This window comes from Cyanistes caeruleus, chromosome 5, assembly GCF_971803275.1.
Source record: "Cyanistes caeruleus chromosome 5, bCyaCae1.hap1.1, whole genome shotgun sequence".
In the NCBI taxonomy this organism is placed as follows: domain Eukaryota; kingdom Metazoa; phylum Chordata; class Aves; order Passeriformes; family Paridae; genus Cyanistes; species Cyanistes caeruleus.
In genome coordinates, this window is record NC_141705.1 from 6,549,772 (window position 1) to 6,573,783 (window position 24,012).

General features: G+C 45.0%; 1 protein-coding gene across 6 annotated transcripts in view; it reads left to right on the forward strand.

The window, feature by feature from the left end:
• Positions 1–23,324, forward strand: part of FGFRL1 (fibroblast growth factor receptor like 1) — a 168,191-nt gene extending 144,867 nt beyond the window's left edge. For all 6 annotated transcript variants that reach the window (XM_086888654.1, XM_086888655.1, XM_086888658.1 and 3 more), the window contains exons 4-7: positions 7,201–7,281; positions 11,989–12,273; positions 15,358–15,711; positions 18,549–23,324. In XM_086888654.1, the coding sequence (XP_086744780.1) occupies positions 7,201–7,281; positions 11,989–12,273; positions 15,358–15,711; positions 18,549–18,958 (1,130 nt within the window). In that variant the 3' untranslated portion in view covers positions 18,959–23,324. The remainder of the gene's footprint in view (positions 1–7,200; positions 7,282–11,988; positions 12,274–15,357; positions 15,712–18,548) is intronic.
• The last annotated feature ends 688 nt before the right edge of the window (positions 23,325–24,012 follow it).

The window sequence follows — 24,012 nt, forward strand, 5'->3', positions numbered from 1 at the left end:
ATGGGCCTGCACATCATCCCAACTTAGAAATGTGAGTTACTGATGCAGCTCTGGACAGAAGCCTCATTTCTTCATTACCCAGCCAGGGCTTTTGTCTGTTGTCTGTGCAGTCCCTCCAGTGCTTCAGCAGGCAGGTGGCCTGCAAATGTTCCTTTTGCAAAGCATCCTGCTTACAACAGATTCCCTGGGCTTGAAGTGAAATCCATGAAAATTTTTGAATGGAAATTCTCATGAAAATGGCCAGACCTGAAAATACCAAAAAAGCCACCAACACATGCTTTTTCTATTTTTATTGTCAAGAAATTTCCAGTTTTAATACCTCTGGTTATTTTTGGCCCAGCTGCAGTTGAAGGCAGTAGGTAGAAAAGTCTCCAGTGCCTGTCACAGAGGGAAATTCTCTGCCAGTAACATTTTACTTCATGTTGGTTTTATTGTGGGTTCTTTGGTTTTGATTTTTTGTTTGTTTTTGTTCTCTTTTTGTTGTTGTTGTTTGGTTGGTTTTGGGTTTGGATTTCTGGGGTTTTTTTAATGGAAAAGCAGTTCCTTGACTGTGTACTCCTCTGAGTGGCTTTCTACTTTTCCATCTTGAGGGGTTTTCTCTGACTGGACCCAAGGAGAGGGGGCTCCTCCGTGAGGTCTTTTTTATCCAAATATTCCTGATACATTTGCTTTCACTGAACCCTTCCACATAAACTCTAAAAGCATTTCCTGTTTTTTCATCACGTCAGCACTGTTAACACAGTAGGTGACACTGTTAATACAGGTAGGTCAAGGAATGGTGAGCATGAGTTGGGAGGTGTAATGGAGAATCTACAAAAAACATTCAAAATAGCATCTAATATTTATGCTGGGTTTGTGCCAATGGGATGAGTTCATTGGAGTTTGGTCCTTTTCTCTGGCAGGAAAGAGGGTTCAGAGTGGACACTTGGTAAATTAGACTTCAATGATGGTAAAAATTCAGAATTAGTCAAAGCGAAGACTTTGCATCTTAATGATTTCAAGTCATCCTTGGGATCCACCTGTCTCAAGGGTCCTGAAGACATAGTTCAGGCCTTGCAAAAAACACAAAACAAGCTGAAAAATCACAAGAACTCAAAAATTAGTGTTTTGCTTCTCTTTGCCAAAGATTTTAGAGTGCATTTGCACAGAGTTCTTCGGAATCACAGATGCTGAGTTGTTATTCAGTAACAAAAAACCCCTTATATTTTAAAGTAGTGACTTCAAGGTCAAGATCATGTTCAAGGTCCTCCAGAAACATCCCAAATATTACAAGATGAGCAATAAAACCCTGTCAGCTGGCAGTGGTAGCTCTCAGATGTGTTTGTGCTAGCCAGTGGGTTGGGCTGTTTTTCCCTGGCCATTGAGGATTAATACCAGCTGAAATTCTAACGAAACCTGGAGTGTTAATCCACATTAAGGAGATCTGGGAAAAGCAAGTGCCTTAATCCCTGTAATATCCCAGAGATAAAGTTGTTGTTGCCTTCCTACACATGTACCTCATGGACCGTTCATCTGGGCATCAGATAAACCAGCCAGGGTAGCAGAAAGCCCTCTAAGCCAAAGTACAGACTGATCTTTGCCTTGTGTTTCCCTTTAAATTCCAGCAAGTATTACAGGAAAACTTGAATGCATCTGAGCTACACTGCAGAGACCTACTTTTTAAGACTGCACTCACTTTTGTGTGTGTTTATCTGCCGTCTACTGCACCTTCGAGGCTGCTGAAAAATAAGTCAAATCTTTTCCTGTTCAAAGCTTATGGTCTAAGTTTTCCTGGTTAGGCTCAACGGAAAAGTTCTGATTTAACTCCTGGAAGGGTCCAAGATCCATCTCCCACAAGCAACTTGAGTTTGGTCGCTCCCCTAGACTTCTGCAGCAGTGAAGGATATTGGGGAGCAAATGTGATGTGCAAACATGATGCATCTGGGTAAATGTGAGAGTCAGCTCCTAAAGCCAGAGCTCAGAGAGATTTCTTTCATTCATCCATGGGAGAAGAAGAAGGCCTCATTATAATTGTTCAAGCCTGACTGGATTACATCACTTTCCCCCTCATTTCACTCCCTCCCTACTTGCCTCCCTCCTTTCATTTACACCCCTTGTTCAGCACCAGTGTGGAGAGGGGGCTGCCTTAATGATGGATGCTGATCGCTTCATTCCCCACTGCCCCCCCAGTGCCTCCCCCAGTGCTTTGAAGTGTGCTCAGGTCTCAGGCTCCAGTTCAGAGGTCACTTTGTTTATTTATGCAAAGCTGGCTCATCTGTGAAATGGGGCTTTCAAGGCGTCTGACATCAAAGACTCCAAAGCTGGTCCCATCAAGTCAGAGCAGGGACGGGCCTTGCATTATAACAAATTGAAGCAACTTTGTGAATCATAGGGAAATATGATGGCTAGATTTTTGCTTCAAAAATTGGGCTGTTGTTTTGAGTTGTGGTTGGATGCTCAGCACATGGTGTTGGCCTGAAAACCAGTCATACCCTCTCAGATAAAACATGAGGCCTTCATGGAGAGCCTGTGGGTAAACAAAATTTGATCCTGACTCAGTAACATTCTGAATATTTCCCATCAGTTGCTCTCAGAGCTGGACCGTTATGCAGAATTTTCCATGTGCTTTAACTTTTAAGAGGGAATGGAACAATTCTGCTATGGTAATAAACAGTAACCATATCCCCACTGATGTGGCAGACTTTGTCCCATAGGCTCCTCAGTGGGCTTTGTCAGTTGATGGAGTTACATACAGAAATCCCTTTCCTGCAGAAATCCAGCCTGCTTTGGGACACCACACTCTTCCCCAGTGCCACCAGTATCTCAGCCCTGTGACATCTCAGACCTGAAAGCCAGCTTGGAATGAGATCCTGAAGCAAGGGAGAGGCAATGGCTGGAGAGCAGCTGAGGATGATGCCACTGGGGTGACATTCCTGAAGAGAGGGCTGATGCCTCTGTGTCCATCCTAGCCCTGTTGCATGGCCACGTGCGATATTTGGAGGGGAAAAGCCTACACGAGTTTGTCCCATGTCTCCAAGTCTGTCACCTGACACGATATTGGAGCCTTGCCCTTCAGGTTTCTTGACCAGCCAGCATGCTCTGTTAACACCATGGAGCCAAATTGTACATTAAGGACACCTAAATCATGTGTATGTTTTCTTAGCATCAGATACTCGTGACATAAAATTAGTCAGTGATTGCTTTTCAAGGCAGGTTTTCCACTTCATCTTCCAACTGGCTGCTATCCTAAGCGTGTGATACTGTCCAAGAAGTCCAGTGCAGGATGACCTTCCAATATAGGTCACAGAAAAGGGAGCTTGTAGGAAACTTCAGCAGTTCATCCTTCTTAGTACTGCCTCTCATGGTAATCTGCTGGCAGCAAATTTGGCAGTGCTGCATAGCTGGTTCCTGCTGCCCTTGGACTGCAGGCTGATTTTTCTGTATGTACTTATCACCCCAAACTGCTCACCTCTGTGGGGAGCTGACAAGAGCATGAATAAGAAACCAGATTATTAGGTCAGTTCTTGAATATAGCAAAGACTTGTGATCTCTGCTACTAACTCACCATTTTGTATGCTGCTCATATATTTCCAAATGTGGCTTCTTTCTCCAGGTCCTCTCTCTGTCTAAGAAGAATACTGCCAGGCCAGTTGTGTTTGTGACAGCTGGAGTGAAATGCAAACAGCAGATCTTCAGATCTGACACTATTAAGCAAGCTTCAGACTGCAGGTTTGGGCTGAACCGGATGCCTCTGAGCTTTTAGGAAATTTAGCTTTGCTTTCAGCATCACAGACCCCTGTAAAACACTATAAAAGTGTTTCTCTATCCTTAGAAACCACTTGATACTAAAACTGAAAAAATAAGAAAGTTGTTCAAAGCAGAGAGAAACAAACTCCACGCAGCCACAATACTGACTTTGGTTGAGGGAGGTGGAAGTCAAATATTGATGATGTCTGAATTAGACAGGGGCCTTCCATCCTCAGGGTGTTTCTGAGTTATCTCTCTCCTGAAGTAATAAAGCAGCTCTTTTTTGGTTCTTTGTAACCACAGGTCAGAGCTTAAGACACTCACCCAAGGTGCAAGAGGGGAGATTCAAATTCTGAATGCAGCAGAAGAGAGCCCTGACCCTGCGTCACTCACATCACAGATTAGATTATATTTATTTATCATTATATCTCTGGCTACTTCACTGCCTCATTCACTTTTTAAGTTCAACTGGAGACTCAGGGGCACCAGGGAATCTTCCCCAAATGAGCTTCATCCAGTTTCTGGATGTCACAAATCAGCTTTTTGGTACAGCTGCCGCGTGTGAGTTTGTTGAGATATGAGGAAGGCAGGAACCCAGTTCACTGCACGTGGCAGCTGGAAGGGTTTGCTGTAACATCCCTCATCCCATGAGCAGCTTTGGGGATGGGAAGGAGCAGTTTTGCTTTACAATAGTTGCCATGTTTATGGCATTTCCCCACCTCAAGACTTCAGCTATTGTTGTTAGTGTTACCAGATTCCAAGCACATGTGAAGCAATTTCCAGCGTATCTAAACTAATGTGCCTAAATGCATTCAGTTACTTCAGTCTTGCTCCTCCACCAATTTGTCTATTCCATCAGCCATTTATGGTGGCATAAGTCATCCTGATCCCTTTCCCCAAAAATGTTTCTTCTGGGTTTGGTAGGTGACTCCACAGCAATTTGTTGGGATAACAACTGACGATACATCTTCAAAGGATCAAACGGATTCTGAGCAATTTTCCTTACATCAAAAGCTTGGCAGCAAGTCAGGAGGTGTGGAGTCCATAGTCAGTGGCTGTGTGTCGGCAGGAGGAGGGCACAGGGGCTGACTTACTGTAACATGAGGCAGCAGGCAAGGGGGATAGTCTGCCCTTTGTACATCAAACTGAGCAGGATTAAGGTATAATTGACAGAACATCACCACTTGAACATCGTAACCACTTTTATGATATTCAGCAGTTAACAATGGACAGGAATCCCAGATCTCTGACCACAGTTCTTCCTCTCCTTTTCAATACATTTTTCTAATTGTGCTGAGGGATTTACTGTCAGGCAGTATCCAAGAGTTCATTCGTGACACTATGATATTTATGAGAAAAACTGTACAAGTGCCAGGAGATAGTCCCTTTGGTATTTTGACTGAAAGGAGAAAACATCATATGCAAGCCATCATGTATAATGTGTCTTTTTGCATTCCCTGCATTTGGTTTGCCAAGGTTGTAAAAATAAACTTGCAAAGTGCAGCTCAGGGGGCACTGGTCCCCTCTGTGACACAGGCTGCAGGCAGAGCCTGGATGGTGCTCTGGCACTCAGGCTCTCTGTGAGACTTGGTGTTTGCTGAGTGGGACCTGTTTCACCCTGCTGCCCGTGTTTTGGGCATGTCCATGGTCTGAGGCACCCAGGAAAGGCTCAGGGTGTCCAGCCATGGACAGAGGGTGCCAGGAGGTGGGATGGGGCAGTCAGCTGGAGGAGCTGCTGAGGTTTGAGCATGGCACTGCTGCCCAGAAAGTTTTCCCCTCAAAGTGACAGCTGTACATAGCCAAAAGGAGAAGAGAAAAATCTCTCAGTGTTGAAGGGGGACAAACTCATGTGGCATTGCAGCCTCTCTGCTTAAGGGACTAGGCTAATGAGAGCAGATCATTATTTATCTGTTGGCATATAATGTCCTGTGCTGAAGAGATATTCCAAAATAGCAGAACCTGGAGTGAGGATTGGGTTAGACACATTCTTCTCTCCATTCTTCTCTCTCAAAGACTGCACACAATTTCACACATTAAATACTATTTTGAGCACAACTCAACTTGTAAAACAACATTAAGGAGAAGTTCTACTATTTGTACCTTTTCAGGAAGGCATGCTTATATATAAGCTCAGATCAGTTTTTCCTCTCTGTTGCAGAGATTACAGAAATAATTTACCTCTCTTTTGCTCACAAGACCCTTTTCTTATGAGTTTCAGGAGTTGGGCATTTGGAGGCATTCCTTCCTTAATTTAGAATGTTTCTACTTGTCTTTATTTGTTTGTGTTTTTTACACCATTGTTTTCCTCATTGAGGCAAACTTTCTCCTAGCCTTCACCTGACCTGTCTCTGAAAATAAAATTTTCACCCACTTCAGTGCACTTAAGTTAGGAGCTGAGGAGCTCTTGGTCCAGACTGTCACCTGAAATGCAGCTGCCCTTGGGGGCTGTGCCACCTTGTAGAGCACAGAACTAGTTTTAGAAGAGAATATGTTTTGCTGCAGCATCATGTGAAGGTGCCCAGGGTGCCTCAGGTGCACCTCCCTCCTGGTGTGAGCCATTGCTACGTCAGAGGCTGCTCAGAGCTGAGCACTTGTGCAGTAGAGGTCAAGCTGGAGGAGGAAAAACTTTCACATCTGTGTGCTGCAGAGGTGTGAGGCCACCAGTATCACTCAGGTTGTAGAAGGAGGCTCAGAGCACTCTCCTGCCCCCTTGGCCCTCCTGGAGACCTCACAGGTGGCCAAATCACAGCAGCAATTGGAGGTGGGGACTGCTGGGGAGATGGGGGTTTCACTTTGTAGAGCTTTCTATTTCTTCAGGGCAGAGCTGAGATTTTGGTACTGCTGTGTGGTAGTGATATAGACAACAAGAGTGATGAGGGACAAAGTGGTGTGTTGATACAGGTGGATGAGTGGTCTTAATTAAAAAGAAACACCCCAAAGCAGCTTTTCAAATCAATATTGGTTTTTCCAGCCATAAATTTGCATTCAGTATCCCTTGAGAGCTCATTTGACCCCAGACCTGCTTTCTTTTCTGATTTTGTATGGAAGCAGAAGGGTGAATTAGTGGCCACAATCATACTGCTTGTGCTCTGTGTGCCTCATCATTGAAGTCTCCCCCCATCTCATAGGTTTCATTATCTCTAATTTTGATTTATACCATTATTTGAATAGATGGTACCACAGATCAGCTCCTCCTAAGGAACAGCAACCTGTAAACACAAACAAAGAGGCTTTTGTCAGCTATTAATGGCAACATTGATTAAACTCCCATTGATTTGGTAGCCTGCCGAAAAGCTCATAAAGCAGAAGACAAAATTGTTCATTAAACTGGCCAGGCTGTAGGTGCCAGGACGTGGATGCCTGCTGTATGTTGAGTTTGCTTCAGCTGCATGGTGTCTCCAGCACAAAATGCAAACTCTTGTTGTCATCCTGCAGGAGACCTTCATAACGTTTTCCTTTACCTTTCCTTCACAGATGATGCCAGCTCAGGAAAGGACAGCCAGGTGCCTGAAGGCTCCAATGGGGAATATGAAGATCACTCTGGGAAGCAGTGGGGTAAGGAGCAGCGTGTGTTCTGTGGTTTTCCTCGGTCCTTGCTTCAGTGCTGTTCATGTGGCACGTCTCTCAGTTGCTGAAGGAGAGGAAAGGCAGAGCAACTGGAGTGAGTTCTCCCTGCATATGGTCAAATAATAAACAGAGTGTCAGCTGAATGTATTGGTGTGAATGGATCCCATCCAAGGGTCCTGCAAAATGCAGCCTGTGGCTGGCCCTAGGGCCCCCTGCCATTTACCCCAGCATGGTTCTCCCTTGTATTTGTTTTTCTGGGCAGCGACTTTTCTTCTGCATGTGCAGCTATTACAGCTTTCATAGACTCCCTGTAAAAAGTATATTGACTTTTACAGCAATATTTCCAAAAGTCTTCAGTGCCAACATAACATTGCTCTGACTGAGGGCAAATGGGAGGTCTGACTTCACTTCAGGAGAATTAGCACTAAGCCAAGATGAGTATTTTTTAAGATCACCCTCTCTTTCAGACACCTGCCTGAACTTCTTTAAGCTATGGATTATGTTCAGGCAGATTTTGTTGCTGTTGCAGAGCTTTGGGGAGCTGCTAAAATCTCACTTGGAACCGGCTCTGAATCGCTGCAAAACTTGCAGGCCCAGTTTGGTCCAAGCACTCCTTGAAGGACAATAAGTTGTCAGGCTGATGCCAAACAGCTTTTGGCCATTACTGACAGGAGTGTGATGTGAGTTTATGAGCTCAGGGGATGAAGCACAGCATTTCATTTTGCTCAGGCAGTACATCCCTCTCTTCAGTTTTATAATACAGAGGTGGTTTTGTACCACATTTGTGGCCAGGGAGAACCTCACAGTAGTGGTAGGGGTGGACAGGTTTTCTCTGTATGAGTCCCCACCACTTCAGCTGAGGCCAGTTTTCTTCAGCAGCTAGCAAACAGGGATGTGGTGTGCTGTGGTGTAGTCCAGGCTACACTTGAATTAAATATTTATGTCAGACTGAGCTTGTTTGGGGAGGGAAAGGTAACCTCCACTCATTCTGGAAAGGGTTGATAACATTTTAGAGCTGGAGCAAGGGCGTCTTGGATAACTGCAGGTTAGAAGTACTTCAGGAGGGGTTCAGCAGCTAGTACAAATCTGCCATCTCCACATTTCATTACCATTGTGCTCCTGGTAGAGCTGCTGGATGATGGACTAATACAACAGTACAACAGTAATATTATGAAGAAAATATGTAAATCCTACTCAAATTATTAGGCATTGACAATCTTGTATCAGATTGTGTCTTACTCGGTGCTGCCTTGGCCCAGTTCAGTGTTCCTGAACCTCTGCTTTTTCTTCTTCCCATCCCTCCTGTCTCCTCTCCTCACCCCAAGCAGAGAAATGCCTGGGGCTGGCCGTGGCACCCTTTCAGTCTAGCACTGTTCACCAGTAAATTGCTGGTGTGAGCTGGTGTGCAGGGAGGGTCAGTGTGTGTCTGCAGGTCTCTGGAGGATGATGGATGAAGAAGCAATTTGTGTTGTCACAGTCCTGGGCCCCTGGATGAATGTGAGAGGAGAAGCATGGTGAAAAAAAAAGCTCCACTTTTTATCTACCATCACAGAGTGGTATCTCTGGGGAGAGCAGGGAGCTGGTGTGGGGAAAGATGGAGACCCCCATTCATGTCTTCTCACAACTGACTGAGCTCTTAACCAGAAGAGCTGAAAGTATTTCAATACATAGTCCTATTGAGACACATTTTTTTGTAATTATCATGAAAGCTGGAAGTGACTGTCACTACATGGAGGTACTGGTGCTGCATCACAGCAGACAGCATTTTTCAGATTATCACCTCCCTTTGTGTGAGCAGTGTCTGACAGGAGCCTCAGGGACCCATCCATGCCTCTCAAGGTGTCTCACAGGGAGAGGACACCAATGGATTCCTTCACAGGTCTTTGTGCTGACAAGCTTCCATTGCATTTAATTTTCATTAGCTTTGAATAAATCTTCATGGTCAACAGCATTTCAGCCAGGAACCTGTACACAACACTGTCTCTTTGTCCCCATCCACTTGTGTTTTCCCTTGCTCTTGAGTGGGACATAATTTATACTGTAAAAATGTGTGGTTCATGTTTATGAAGCAAATGCCAAGTGATGTGGAGGAGAACAAGCATGTGAATAACACAGAGGCACTTTGTAATGGCCTTTGCTGGCACTCTAACAGGCAAAACTTCTGTAAATGGAACAGATTTGGGGACAGACATTTAGCATCAACTCAAGAGACCTTTTCTTCCTGTCTCTCACAGTGCTGCTTCTCCTCTTTCTTCTCCTTTGTGCTTGCTGCGGCTCTTTTTCTCTCTAATGTGTGTCTCTCTCTTTCTCCTTTTTTTGTTAACTGGCTTTTCTAAACTTGTCCAATTCAGGCTTTTGTCAAGGAAACATTCAGGACTGTGTAAATGGGATCTGGTTTCAGCATATTGCACGTAGCCTGGAGTAGCTTTTGAGACCACATGATCACTTAACCTTTTTTAAACAGAAAAAGAAAGGAAGGCTGAAAGATCCAAAGAAGTGTAGCTTTACCTGTAGTTTGGTATGTATTTGAGCAACCATGTGTGAGGAGTGAATACAAAACTCCAGATAGGCTCATGGGAGTCACAGTGGGAGGAAAACCAGAATGTTAAATATCTGCTTTTTTGGGGTGGAAAGAGTTTCTGTCTTAAAATGCCCTTATTGCCCTCAACTGAGCAGGGATGCCAGCAAGTCCTTCTGAGAGTTCAGAGTCACTCACTTGACTTTTCAGTCTGCTGGGGAAGTGTGACTGTCCTGACTCCAGCTTGCTCTTTGGTGTGTTAGTCCCAGCTCAGGAATCCTGTCCATGAGGATCTCCCCTCTACTTAGACCTGGAGTTCCTGGTCTCAGAGTAAATTACTGCCATATTACAGAGAGACTGTTCAGACCCATTGCATGGCTGATTCCTGACCTCTCCATGAGCCTTGCAGACATTTTCTCAATTTCCACAGTGACAGCCCTTATCAGCGCGTCTCCCTCGGCTCAGACGAAAATTTGGGATGTTGCTGCCCGCAGTGTGCAGCTCTGACAGGGTCCATTGTGAGGAAGGAGGATTGTCTCTGCTGTGAGGGGGCCTCCTGCAGCAGACCCCAAAGGGAACACCCAGCAATCCAGGCACCATGACCTGTGGAGGGGGTTAGTATGTCACACTTGCTGCTCAGCTGTCATGGCAAAGACTTCCAGTGCCGGAGTTACTCCGGTTCATTGGATTACACATGAAAGCCTCTGCATGGAGAGCAAAGCATTTCTGAGCAGGAGTTTGAAATAACATGAAATGGCTGGGACCCAAAATGACAGCCAAGGGGGGCAAGGGAAGGCTGTGGAGACAGATGGTTTCCCCTGCGGAAAAGCACTCTGCGGAGAGGGGTATGCCGAAGGGTGTCCTCTTCCCAGAGGGAGGGACGTTGGCCAAGGCTGAAGGGGGGTGAGTGCTTAGGGGTGTGCTCACAAACCTCAGAGGGCAGTGGCTGCCATTCCCCGGTGCTTGGAGATAGGAGGCTGCAGACCAGCCTCTTCCATTCAGGAAAGCTCCACTATAGTGCACATCCCAGAGCTTCTGGCCCTCAGCCCTGGGCAGCAGGGATGGCTGTCAAATAGGCAGTCTCACTAGGCCATCCTGTAGCTGGCCAGGGAATCCCTAGAAGTGCTTAAAAATCATGTAGATATGATCCTTAGGGACATGGTTTAGTTGTGGAGCTGGCAGTGTTGGAATCATCTCAGAGGTCTTTTCTGACTTCCAGCAGGATGGGCTTAGTTAGAAGCGCCCCTGGACTGGCATTGTGTAGTTAAAGTAACCGTAAGAAATTTGTTATTTCTTTTAAATTCTTCCTTAAATTTTAGACTTTACCAGGTGAGGGCCTTGCATTTCTCTAAGTTTTTTGTCTCTGTTCGTAGAAATATTGGTGATTTCTTTGCTTAAACAAGATAACTGATTTAACCCATGCTTCTATCCGCCAGCAGCTATTGCTTCAGAATTCCTCCCCAGTTTTGGGATGGACTGGCATGGGGTATCATCTAATAACAAACTCATGGAATTTTATTTGGTCTTTTCATTCCTTTTTTTGCTTCTTTGGACCATTCAACATGAATGTAGTGTAAATTTGAGCTGAAAAAATTGCATACAATTAAGTTTGGATCAATGTACAAAAAGTCTGTCACACTTCTAAGACTTCCCTGTGTATTAAAGAGACTCTTCTTAAGTCCCGATAAAGTCACTGAGAACTAAGAGGCAAAACATCTTCAGGAAATGAAGCTTCATGTGACAAGCAAAAAATTGAGAAAATGGTCAGCGTGACAGAAATCTGAGTTTTTTCCTTTGGTCTTGGCTTAGGAGTTTGTGGAATATGGTAACAATTACTGTGTGATTATGGGGCCGCGTTTTGCCTTCAGCTGCAATAGCGTGATCTTGGTATTATTTTGTGAGATGGTCTGGTGCAATTGCCTTACAGGTACAGAGATTCTGGGGCTGTGCTATGCAGAAGTTCATTCAGTGGCCAGGGCAGTCCAGTAGAGCTTCAAATGCATCGGTCTGGGTGGTGAACCTGTTCTAAGGAAAACAGCTTGAGCTGGTATGAGGGACAGTGATACACTGGTGTGTATGGGGCTGCCTCTCAAGCAAATCTGGCCATAAGATTTAACAAGTTTCCTTCTTTGCTCATGTCCTGTGCTCACCAGAGTCCATTCTGATGCCTTTTGCAGCCCGGCCCAGGTTCACTCAGCCTGCCAAGATGAGACGCAGGGTGATCGCCCGCCCCGTCGGCAGCTCCATCCGCCTCAAGTGCGTGGCCAGCGGCAACCCCAGGCCTGACATCACGTGGCTGAAGGACAACAAGCCCCTCACTCCCCAGGAGATCGGGGAGAACAAGAAGAAGAAGTGGACACTGAACCTGAAGAACCTGAAGCCAGAGGACAGCGGGAAGTACACCTGCCGGGTGTTCAACAAAGTTGGAGAAATCAATGCAACGTACAAAGTTGAAGTGATCCGTAAGTGCAGCTGTGGGAGGGAGAGCAGAGAGGGGCCTTTCAGAAGGGGACTGGCTCAGTCAACACAGTGTTGACTGAGCAACAAGTGTGCAGTGTTGATGGCTGGACATGGAAATGGGGAATTACTAAATACATCAGAGAAAACATACGTACAGAGAAAACATTGCTGAAACTCTAGAATGAGCCTGAAACCTGGGCAAGAGAGAGTAGTGAGAGGACAATTGAGGAGCTGAAATGAGGAGAGGTAAATTGTTGGAAAACAATTGTGTCCACAGGCACCTGCATGGTGAAAGTCATACCCAATTCAGTCTTCTACAGGAGAGCCAATTCAAGGACAGACTGAGAACTAACAGAGAAAGCCCTTTCAAGTACCATGGTGGGGGGGAATATCTAGGATAACCCAGATTAGCATGCCAGAATGGGTGAAATCAGTCAATTAAAAATTTAATCTAGAAGTTTCCCAAGGGAATTAGCAGAAATCCTGTGATTAGAGTGACTAACCAGACAAGGCTTTAGGGCCAGATTCTAAAAAACGTTTGGCCATCTGAAGGTCCAGGCAGGTACAAATGAGTTACTAGAAAAAAAGAAACCATAAAAACTCCCACTAGGATCCTGTCTGTATCTTTAGATGCCTACATAGCTTTAAAGATTCAATCCTTAGAAGATGAGCTGTGGGGGATTACCCTGCATTGTGGTGAGGTAAATTGCTCTTCTTACTATCTAGCCGTTCTGATTCTTGCTCTCTAATCTTCTGTTTCCCCTATTATTTCTGATGATAATTATGCTCAAATCCTTCTTAAGTTTACCAGAGAAGAGCTCTTATTCTTAAATCATTGTGCTTTGCCTGTGACATCATCATAAGTTGTCATGGAAATGATTACAGAGTAACCAACTCAAGAAAGAGGAGAAGATGAGCTGAGTGGAGGGAAGATTGAATAGCCCTCATTAATGAGGAGCAGGGGCATGGAGGGCTACTTCCAGTCACTTGGAAAGCATGTTGTTTGTCTGTGCATTTTAGCATAAGAAAGTTTATCCCAGTGTGAAAGATTTCTCTTAAAGGTAAAGATCTGTTCTCTAATAAGTCCTTTCTCTAGAATCACAGGAATTAAAAGCACATGTGGGAAGCTCTGTTGGGCTCTGAAGGCACAAACCTGCTGGACATCTGGGATTGATAAAGATGCAGCTGTGTGGAGACAGTAAAAACATGTGTTTACACTAAAACCAGGAGCAGAGGCAGGGAAATGAATCAAGGCCCATCCTAATGGCAGCTGTGGCATTTTCACTTCATCAAAACCAGACAGCACCAGGAACAAACCCCTTTCTGTGTCCCTATTTATCTTGGTTTTTATCAACTTAAAGATGTATGTAACCTTTGTTTTCATTAGCTTTTGCTGGCTAGGAGTAAAAACAGTAACCAAAGCTGGAACCAGAGTCAAGGAGATAAGGGCATTAAGCAGTTTTCAGACATCTTTCTATTTTTAACATCATTCTGTGGAGCATTACAGGTTTTATTCAATTTCCTCCTTTTTTTCCCCCCTGAGCCTCTACTCCTAAGTCCTGCTTATCTGAATATCAGTCTCCCCAGTTGTGATTGCTGCTCACAGTCCCAAGGCAAAACCTACAGAGACTACTGTGGTATTTTTGTTTCCTAAGCACATCTTTAGAGCCCTCAATATTGAACATATCCCGAGTTTTTGAAAGAGGGTCCATTGTTCCTCCCTCTCACTCCAAAGCCAGTGCTGGTGGGAGCTGTTTTGTTGCATGCTCAGTCCAACAGTGTTTGCCATCAAAAGGAGTTGATGATTGCCAGCAGTTACCACCCACTGTGATACCATAATTTCTCCTATGCCTAAGATAGAGGTTTGCAGTACCTCCTTGTCTGGAAACTGTGACTGATTTATCTGATCCTAACACTAAAAACAAATCCAAACATTCCTCAGAATGAGGCATACATTTTTCCTTTCACTTTATGTGGTGTTGACACAACCTTAGACTTAGGATCATGCTGGAAAGGATGGTCTTGTGAACCTCTTCAGTGTGATTTCTTTTCCTTCCATCTTGTTTCCTACCTTGCCTGAGACTTGAGGCAAAAATAATTTGTGAGAAAGAAAAGATTTTGTTACTGGCTAGAAAAGCAAAAGCCTTCTGAGCTCATCCTCCACCATTTTTTTTTTTTTTTTCCATAGTGAGTATGGTGTTGATAATACCAAAGAAAGGAATGATAAAAGCAGGGAGGTGAGGATGAAGTGAAAATCTTCCTCATGGGCAGTGTCTGCGGTCTCAGCTCTTGCAGCAGTTGGTGACATGGCATGGAATTGCTCCCAGTAGAGTTTGGTCCCCATGGACACCTCCAGGCCCAGCCTGAGAGGTGACAGGTATCTCCTGAAGGACTTTGAGACCAAAGATGAGAATATCCACAGCCTGCCATAGTCCGTGAAAGAAGGGGTCTTTTCCCACCTGATTTTGTCTGTCCACAGGGAACGTTTGAGAAGGCCAGAGGGAGAAAGAATATGTCTCACCCCACCCCTCACTATCCCCAAACTGAGGGTAGCCAGCAGGTGTGGGTTCCTAACAGATAAGTATTTGTAAATACGGGGTTGTGTCTGAAAACACATAAGGGCTCTGTCTTACCTGTAAATTACAGCCTGCTGGTCATGGTAGTAAGTGACACATCACAGAACCACAGGAAGGAGACTTGCTCAGTGTGCAGAGGGATGAAGAAAGTCTTCCAAAATGTAAGGGCTCAGAGGGAAACCATTTTCTTCTCCAGGTCTGATACAGGTAGAAAAGGAAGTTCCTTGTTATAATCAGGAAGATTCAGGTTGGGCATGAGAACAGACTTGTTAAAGACTCAGACACTGGAGGAGTTGTTTGGAGAGCATCTACCATTGGAGGTTTTGGCAGAGGCTGGAAAAATGTGTATCAGGAGAAGTTTGCAAAAATCTCAGCCTGCCTTGGTGCCGGGAATTGGACTAGACTATGATTTTGCATCCCTCCTACACCTTTTCCCTATGCTTCTGCAATTACAAGTTACAGAGGTTGGCAAACACCTTTTCCCATGGAGCTCCCTGTGTTTCTGTGCAGAGAGGACGAGGTCCAAGCCCATCCTGACAGGGACACACCCCGTCAACACCACGGTGGACTACGGTGGGACCACATCCTTCCAGTGCAAGGTGCGCAGCGACGTCAAACCCGTCATCCAGTGGCTGAAGAGGGTGGAGTACGGCACGGAGAGCAAGTACAACTCCACCATCGATGTCGGGGGACAGAAGTTTGTCGTGCTGCCCACGGGGGAGGTCTGGTCCCGCCCAGATGGGTCCTACCTGAACAAACTGATGATTACTCGAGCCAAGGAGGAGGATGCAGGGATGTACATTTGCCTCGGGGCAAACACCATGGGCTACAGCTTCCGGAGTGCTTTTCTCACAGTCCTGCCAGGTGAGTTGTGACATTTTTCCCCCTCTGTTATCAGTCCTCTGCATCATGGTATTTATTAATTCAACTACTGCTGCCCACTGTTCCCCTGGCCCTCTGTGATGCTGTGCTGATTTAGGATAGCCCAGTTCTGATAAGAGTGAATGGGGGACAAAATCAGCCCTGATTTAAGCAAGTCCCTGCTGAAATCCTGTTGATGATATTTCATTTTCTCCCTTTGTGGGGAATAACCATAGAATCATAGATTAGGTAAGGTTGGAAGGGACCAAAGTGGGTCATCTGGTCCAACCTGCATGCACAGAGTCAATCCAGAGCACATGGTATTGGATTGTGTCAGGATGGTTCTGGAATATCTCCAGTGAGGGAGACTCCACACCCTCTCTGGGCAATCTGTTCAGTGCTCAGTCACTGCACAGTAAAGAAGCTCTTCCTCACGTTCAGGTGGAACTTCTTGGGCAGCAGGTTCTGCCCTTTCTTTGAGTCCTGTTGCACAACATCATGGAGCAGAGCCTGATCCAAGCTCTGACACCTCCCTGCAGATACTCACAGATATTGTTGAGGTGCCTCTCAGTCATCCAGGTGACATAAATTGAATTATCTGCTCCTGTTTGAAAAAGGAGCAAGCTGGGAAAACATACTGCAGTTGCAGAATCACTAAATCACAGTGACAGGGTGCAGGATGGGAAAGGGGAACTGAATAGCAGCACAGTTTGCAACCTCATTCCCTGAAATTCCTCCATTCTCTTGCCCTTATTTATAATGCTTTTGCTGATGAAAGGAAACAATGATACAGGCCTGTAAAATGAGAAAAGAATAAAAACTGTCTGGGTCACAAGGAAATTAAATGAATAAGTGTGAAAACCAGAATGATTAGTTACTTTTTTATCCAGTGATCCCCTGGGGCTTCTGTACCAAACTCACAGCTGCTGCCTTCCCTCCCCAGTCCTCAGAGCTGGTGGCCACATCCAACTGAGACTCTATCATTTGTTTTGAGACACACCATCTTGGCCTGGTCTTCTGCTCCTTTGTCTTCTGACTGTGCAGTTCTACCCTGATAAAACATTTTGGAGTTAGGACTACACTCTAACTGAAAGGCCTGTAAATACCAAGGAAGAAGCAGCATGGGTGGGATATAACTCAAAGCCTCTGGGAGTTTCTGACCTATGAGAGTCTGATCCAGCTCCCACTGAAATCAGGGAGAGACTTTCCATGGATTTAAATGGGACTGTAGTGAGGCCTCATGCCAGAACCAGAGCCTGCAGGGCTGTTGATATTGGCAGTGATGGAGAAGGAGAACCCAGCTTGCACTAAGATGCAAAGATGTGGTTGTAAAGCCATGAGTTAAAAAAGACCATTTTGCTTTTAAGTCTACCAGATTTGACATTGACAGCTCTGAGGAACATGGATGAACATCAAAACACTTTCTTTTCAGCCCAGCACAGGATTTCTGCCAACCAGCATGAAGACTTCTGTTTTCATGGTCAGCTGATGGATCAGTTCTCTGATCGTGTCATGTTTTTATCAGGGGGCTGGACCAGACTTGCCTTCCAGCCTAAATTATTCTGTAATTTCCAGTGTTGGTGAATCAAAATTTCATCTACTGAGGTCAAAGTATAGGTCCTTGTAACTTCAAAGAGACCACATGGTATATATTTAACATTTCAAACTACCCATAGAATTATTTGTCAAGGAGGGAAAAAGACATTAGTGTCTTAAAGAAGTTTAATTTGAAAGTTAAGTGATACATGTTTGAATATAACATATTGAATGGTTAAGATAGCCTGTGGTTTTTGAAGTTTTCTGGGTGTCTCCCTGCAAGCTGAATTCTGTGCCTGGGTATGTTTCAAGGCATTGGATATTCCAGCTGGAAGCTATCTAGAGAAAGATTTTCATAGCTAGAATCCTACCCCAGGACTCCTTTTGGGTCTATAAATCAGCAGATCAGACTGAGAAACGAGTGCCTATCCAGGGATAGCCACTGACTGCCAACTGCAGAGAGATAAAGGAGAAGGTAGTTGTGAAAGAAGTCTAAAGCATCTTGTCTCCTCTAGCAGCTGAATTTACTGCCATTGAGAAACCAGCAGCAGCTCCAAAGAGACTGGTGGAGATAGAGCCCATTTGGTGTAGGAAGCTGGGGACACATTTCAATGCTGAATGAATTTTCATCTCTCTGTGGCTTGGGAACCAAGGAGGGGCCACCAGCTCACCTACATTTTCCCCATCCTTCAGCCTTCCTACTAACCACACAAAAAAGTCAAGACAATGCCTCCAAAACCCCACATTCATTCTCCCTGCCATGGTGGAGCATTGCTGGGTATCTCCTGGATTGCTAGGCAGGATTGCTAGAGAGTGTCTGGAGCCCTTGCAGGCAGAGCTACACCTGGCACAGGTGGGTGGGCAGCGTGCTGTGGCTCTGCACAACCTGACTGTGCTTCCTGGGCTGCTGACAATGAGGCTTTACTGACGTGTCCTGTGTTGTGTCCTCCAGTCTGGGCAGCAAAGCCCACTCTGTCATAGAGTGAGAGTGTTAGGAAGCTCTCTCAGGCTGGCTCTGTGTCTTGTATCCATTAAAGCTTGGATAAGAGAGTTATAAAATCCCCCAAAGAGTCCCCTCCTGACCCCTAAACCAGAGAAAATGAGTTGCTTGTCCTTCCAGGAGCACCAAAAAGCAAAGCAGTTACCAAACATCATGTGTTAGCTTGATTTCTCCCTTGTTGCTTGGTCTGGCAGGGTTGCCAGACAGCCTGTGCAGCAGCCAGCCCGAGTGTGACATCTGTTTTGAATCCGCTCTGCCTGCCTTTAATTAACTCTTTCTGTCTCTCCCCTGCCACCACGCCCAGATCCCAAACCTCCCAGCGCACCTGTGCCCCCGTCCTCGGCCAGCAGCCTGCCCTGGCCCGTGATCATCGGCATCCCCGCCGGAGCCGTCTTCATCTTCGGGACGATCCTGCTGTGGCTGTGCCAGTCCAAGAAGAAGCCGTGCTCCCCTCCGGCCGCTGCCCCCACACACCGGCCACCGCCCCGCGACAGGATCTGCGTCTCCCAGCTCCCCGACAAAGACTGCATCTCCTCCATAAACTACGAGGAGTACATGGCCCAGCAGCAGCATTTACTGTCCCAAGGGCCCGCCCTGGCCCCTGCCATGGCCTCCAAAATGTACCCAAAGATCTACACGGACATCCACACCCACACCCACTCGCACGTGGAGGGCAAAGTGCACCAGCACCAGCACATCCAGTACCAGTGCTAAGGCTTGGCCCCGTGTACAGCGGCTCCTTTGGGCTTTTCCTCGTGGTACCTCAGCAGAGACTGCTCCAGGTCAGCTCTCACTGCCAGCAACAGGCAAAGCAGACAGAAAAAGTTATATATGTAATTTTAAATATATATATACATATATATATAATTGTATATGCGTGTGTGTGTGTATGTGTGTATATATATATGTGTATATATCTATATCTATCTATATAAATATATATATAATAGAGAAAGACAGAGAGAGAAAAGAGATTTTTTTTTTTTTTTAATTATTGCAATCAGGATGTAGCCGAGGAATAATGAAGGAACTCCAATTCACAGCAGAGAGGCAGCTGTCGCCAGCAGCAGAGCCTTCCTGGATACTTTAATCAAAGTGGCAGCAAGTGAGATGGGACACAGGGATGTGAACCACCACCTCCTTCCTTGTGTTACTGAAAGGAGCAGGTAGAGCAAGAGGTGTGTGTGGTACTTTTCTGGATGGGCCTGGATTCCTGCTGGGCATCTCTTGTTTTGAGGGAAGCCCCCAGACCTGTCCTGCTCTGAGTGACTCCAGCTCTAACGTACCTGAGGTTTAGTGCCAAAGCACCAGAAGATGTAACCCATTCATGTCTTCCAGGGAAAGAAAATAACACAAGAGGGTCTGGAAAAACCAATTCTGTTCACAAGGGGAAATGCCACGTGCTTCTCAGCCGTGGTCAGCTCAGTCAGCTAACCGGGCTGGTTGGTTCAGTTTCTGCAAGGTGAAGGCATCTTGTTTCTCATGGGATCTTCTGCAGATCAGCTCCGCTCCCCTGGTCCTAGGACTCAGTGCCACTGCCAGGAAAAAGGAAAGAAGGAAAGAGGAACATTGTACAGAACACCTTTATATTTATATTTAAGAAATAATAATAATAATAATAATAATTGAACTGCTGATGGTGAAGAAAGCAAAACACACTGTCCTTCTCTGATGGCTTAGAGTGACAAGCTACTGGATTTTCTGCATCAATGCAAAATACATGAAAGCATTAGAAAAAATAGTAAGAATCAAAGAATCAAAGAGAATGAAATAATCTTGTAGGAAAAAATTACATTTGAGAAATATCCACCTAGGTTGTGTGTGGTTGTCCCCTCCCCTCAGATATCGCTTCATAAGTGATAAAAGATTGCAGTTCAAACAGCAGTTAAAACAAAGAGAAGAGAAAATAAATAAGGACCATATTAAATACCTATATGGACTGGGAATGAATCCAATTGCAAAATATAAAACGTTTGTAATTCTATATAGAGTTTAAACAGAAGTCATGTATATTTAATTTATTTTGTTAAACAAGAAAAAAAATGTATGATATTTTCCTCAAAACAGGCATTTCTATATGTATTTTTGATCAAAGAAAATAAAGATTTTTTTTTTTCAGGTTCTGTAGATGCCATGCTCAGAACACACTTGATAGAGCTTGTGACCAACTGTGCTTCTCCTAACCTGGAGGCCACCTGTCTCTGTGCCTTTTCACACTAGCCAGGTGTCATCTCCTGTCAGCTCAGGTGCTGCTGGTGCCATCCTGTCCATCAGAAACTGACCTTTTCCACTGTCCAAATTCTGACTGTCAGGGTCTGCAGATCACTTCTCATGGACCCCAGCCATCCTCAGTAGCAGAGTTCTTCTCTCACAGGGAAAGCTGTTTCACTATGCATTTCTGGGGGGGGCTGGGGAGGATGATTCATTAGTTTTTTAAGCCCTGCAGTGGCTTGTTGGTCTGGGGTTTTTCTGTTTGATTGGTTGCTTTTTTTAAGAAAATTTTGTAAATCGAAGCATAATAATTTGTGAGGCTATAAAAGGAACTTTGGCCTCAGGGTGCTTGGAAGGGGAAATCATGAAATGCAGGTGAAACTCTTAATTTGTAACTGTAGCTGCTTTAGGAGCCAGTGGAGGCTGAGCTGGGCACAATGTGGAGAGAACACAGGAGCTGCTCCCCATCAGGGGGCTTGAACCTTCCTTCTGCTGCACACCACAGAGAGGCTCTTCAGGGGCCAGAATTTTCTTTGGGCAAGGCAGATTCAGCAATGATGTAACTGAATTTTCATTTAGATTCTTTTCATTTAGAGTTTGGTGGTTTAAAAACAAAAGAAAAAAAAAGAAAAGAAAATTTGAGAGATGCTAATTTTTATTTTGGAATTACTTCCTTCTCAAGCCTCTTCTGTGAAAGAGATCCTCACCAAACCAGCTGCTCCATTTAAAAGTGAAACACTTTATTTAATCTGAAACAAAGCTGTGCTTTAGGCTTTGCTTTTCTCTTTCTGGAGGTATTTGCTCTGTGTTGACCCACAGTGATTTTTTTTCTGGTGGTTTGTTTGAATCACCAGCAAACCAAACAGTTCCCTGTTTGCTCAGCCGTGGTGCTGCGAGATGGGGCCCCGATTCAGTGAAACACGTCAGCTCCTTTCTTCACCAATACATTCTGCTCCAAAAAGTCCCTTTCTTGCCTTAGGAGTAGGTTATCCATGTAATAACCCCTAGAGGAAGACCATCCCTCCTGATGGTCCTCCTGTAGAGATTGTAAGAAAGCAACCCATTGCTAGTTTTTTCAGCAGGAGGGTTCAACACAAATTTATGAAGTCCCTAAAATTCAGATTAAGGATATCTTTATACCCATCCTCGCAGCTTCAGGGAGAGCTGAGAGGAGCTTAAGTGTGAGCACTGATATAAGGCATGATTTAGGCAGGTGTTCTTGATGTCTGTAGTACACAGAGTCATTTCATTAAAAATTAAGTAAATAAAAAAGCCTCTATACACTCAGGACACCTTTATTTCAAGGAAGCAGTAAGTGCATGTTTCCATGAGAGAAACTAAAGCCTGCATCTCATCTCTTGTGCCTGTGGGAAGATACTTAATACACTGCAGTGTGTCCCAAACTCCTGCACATTCCAGCAGCATTAGGGGCATGGCAAAAGGCAGGATTTCCCTGTAAGCTCCTGGCCCTTCTCTGCCCTCTGGGCCGGTGTTTAGCGAGGTGACACTTCAGACCCATGCCCTGTGAGCAGTACTGACACCCACACCAGGGGTGAGCACTGGCTTTGTGGGCTTCACCCTAAGCAAACCCTGAGAGATTCTCTAATGGCACCAGTTCAAGGGGCAGCTGTGTCTCTGAGCCTCAGAGAGAGGGTTAGAGGATTAAGGGACACACTCCTGCGTTTCCCATACAGCACAGAATTCCAGGCTGTGCCTCGGCTCTCCACCAGTGCCTTCTGCCCTTTGTGACCCATCTCTGTAGGGCTGTATCATGCAGGCAAAAACTTCACATTTTGTCAGATGGCTCAAGTGAAAGGCGGGGCTTCTTCCTGCCCTTGAAAGCTCCTGAGTCAAAAGATAAATCTCTAGTGCTGCTGACAGAGCTCTCCAAAGGCAAATGTTGCATTAAACCACCAGGGTGGATGATGCATCAGCCCAGGGCAGCGGCAGCTCTCGGCTGTGTCACTGAGAATGCAGCTCTGGCTTTGGATGCACCATGAGAGATGCTATAAAGGTCTTGATTTGCAGAAAGCATGGGGATTTCATCCTGCCTTGGGTATCTGCTCCACCTTGACCACCAAAAATGGTGTGAAATTTCCCCCCATGGAAACGCCATCACGTGCCCTATTTAGGAGAGGCTGTGTTTTTTGTCTGGGCCTTGTGCTGGTTTGCTGTGCCTGGGTGGATGTCACACTTTTATTTTTCCTTCACAAGGTATCTCCAAGACCTTTTCTGAGTCACTCTGCATGCCGTTGAATTTTAGGGCTTGATTGTGCCTTGCATATATTGAAAAGTCTTCCGTAGTATAAATAAATCCAACCAGGTCATACTTGTGTATGAATATGTTTTTTATTCAATGGGAAAAGATTTGGATGCATCTTCATTCCTAAATAGAGGGTGTTCAAAGAAAACCATTGTCTCATTTGTGGTAACTGACCCTGTGTTGAACACAGATTTTTATTTTATGTATTTCTATACCTATACATATAGGTATATGGATGTACATGCCAGGCTGTGATACAGAAGGCAGTTGTACTTGTAAAACCATGGAGCTTCAAAGATCAAAGGAATTTTAGGCCTAAAACTCACTATCTTTGTTAATTTTATTTGCATTACAGATCAAACATGGCTTTACCTCCCAGTTTGTGCGTGGCATTTTTTAACTTTGTATGGACAACCTTTCTGTGGTCGGTCCCTTTCAAACTGAAAACTTATCAGACATTGAAGATAAAGTGTTCTGTGGTTTTCTTTTGGTGACAAATACAATAACTGAACACATCAAAGGAGACAGAATGGCACAGTGTGTCTGTGGCTTTGTAATAAAAGTTGCAGAAAGAAAGCAATAAATGCCTGGAATTGTTTTAATGTATTTTAGAGTTCTGTGTTTTGAAGGGAAGATGGCTCTGTGTGGTGTTTGTGTGTGTATTAGCACACGTCAGGAGTGTGTGCTGGCAGGGCAAAACAGACAATATTGTTAATTTACCTGTGTGCCACAGCTTGGTCTGATATTTTGTGTGAGTTCTGTGAATCAAGCAGAGGCATTATTTTTTTTAATGATTTGGGAACAGTTTCTGGTATTTAGTGAAAAAGGACAGTTTTTAATCTGTTCACCTCTACAGCCAAATGATATAACTGCACTAGCAGCCAAATTTTAATTAGCAAGATGGAATTTTGGGGTTCCTGGAGTGGACCAGGGATTTCAAGGTCAAGCTCAGCACCTCCACTTCTTCTGAGGCAAACCTGTGTCTCACTACTCATTCCAGTGGCAGCAAATGTCCAAGCTGTGACATCTCAAGTTCAGAAAAGCTGGCCCTCACACAAACTTCATCTTGACCTGACTTGGGTCTCTGACCCAAAAATCCCTGTGCAGAAATTGCACACTTGGGGTAGGAATGAGGAAGTATTTCTCTGTTGACTCCATTTCTGTGGCTCTCTGAAACTCTTGAGAGATTTGAAATATTGGAATAAAGACCTGGGGGAGATGCAGAGGTGAGAAACCATGGGAGGTGGTCAGATATTAATGGGGAATTCCCATTAATGGCTTTCCTACCTGGGCA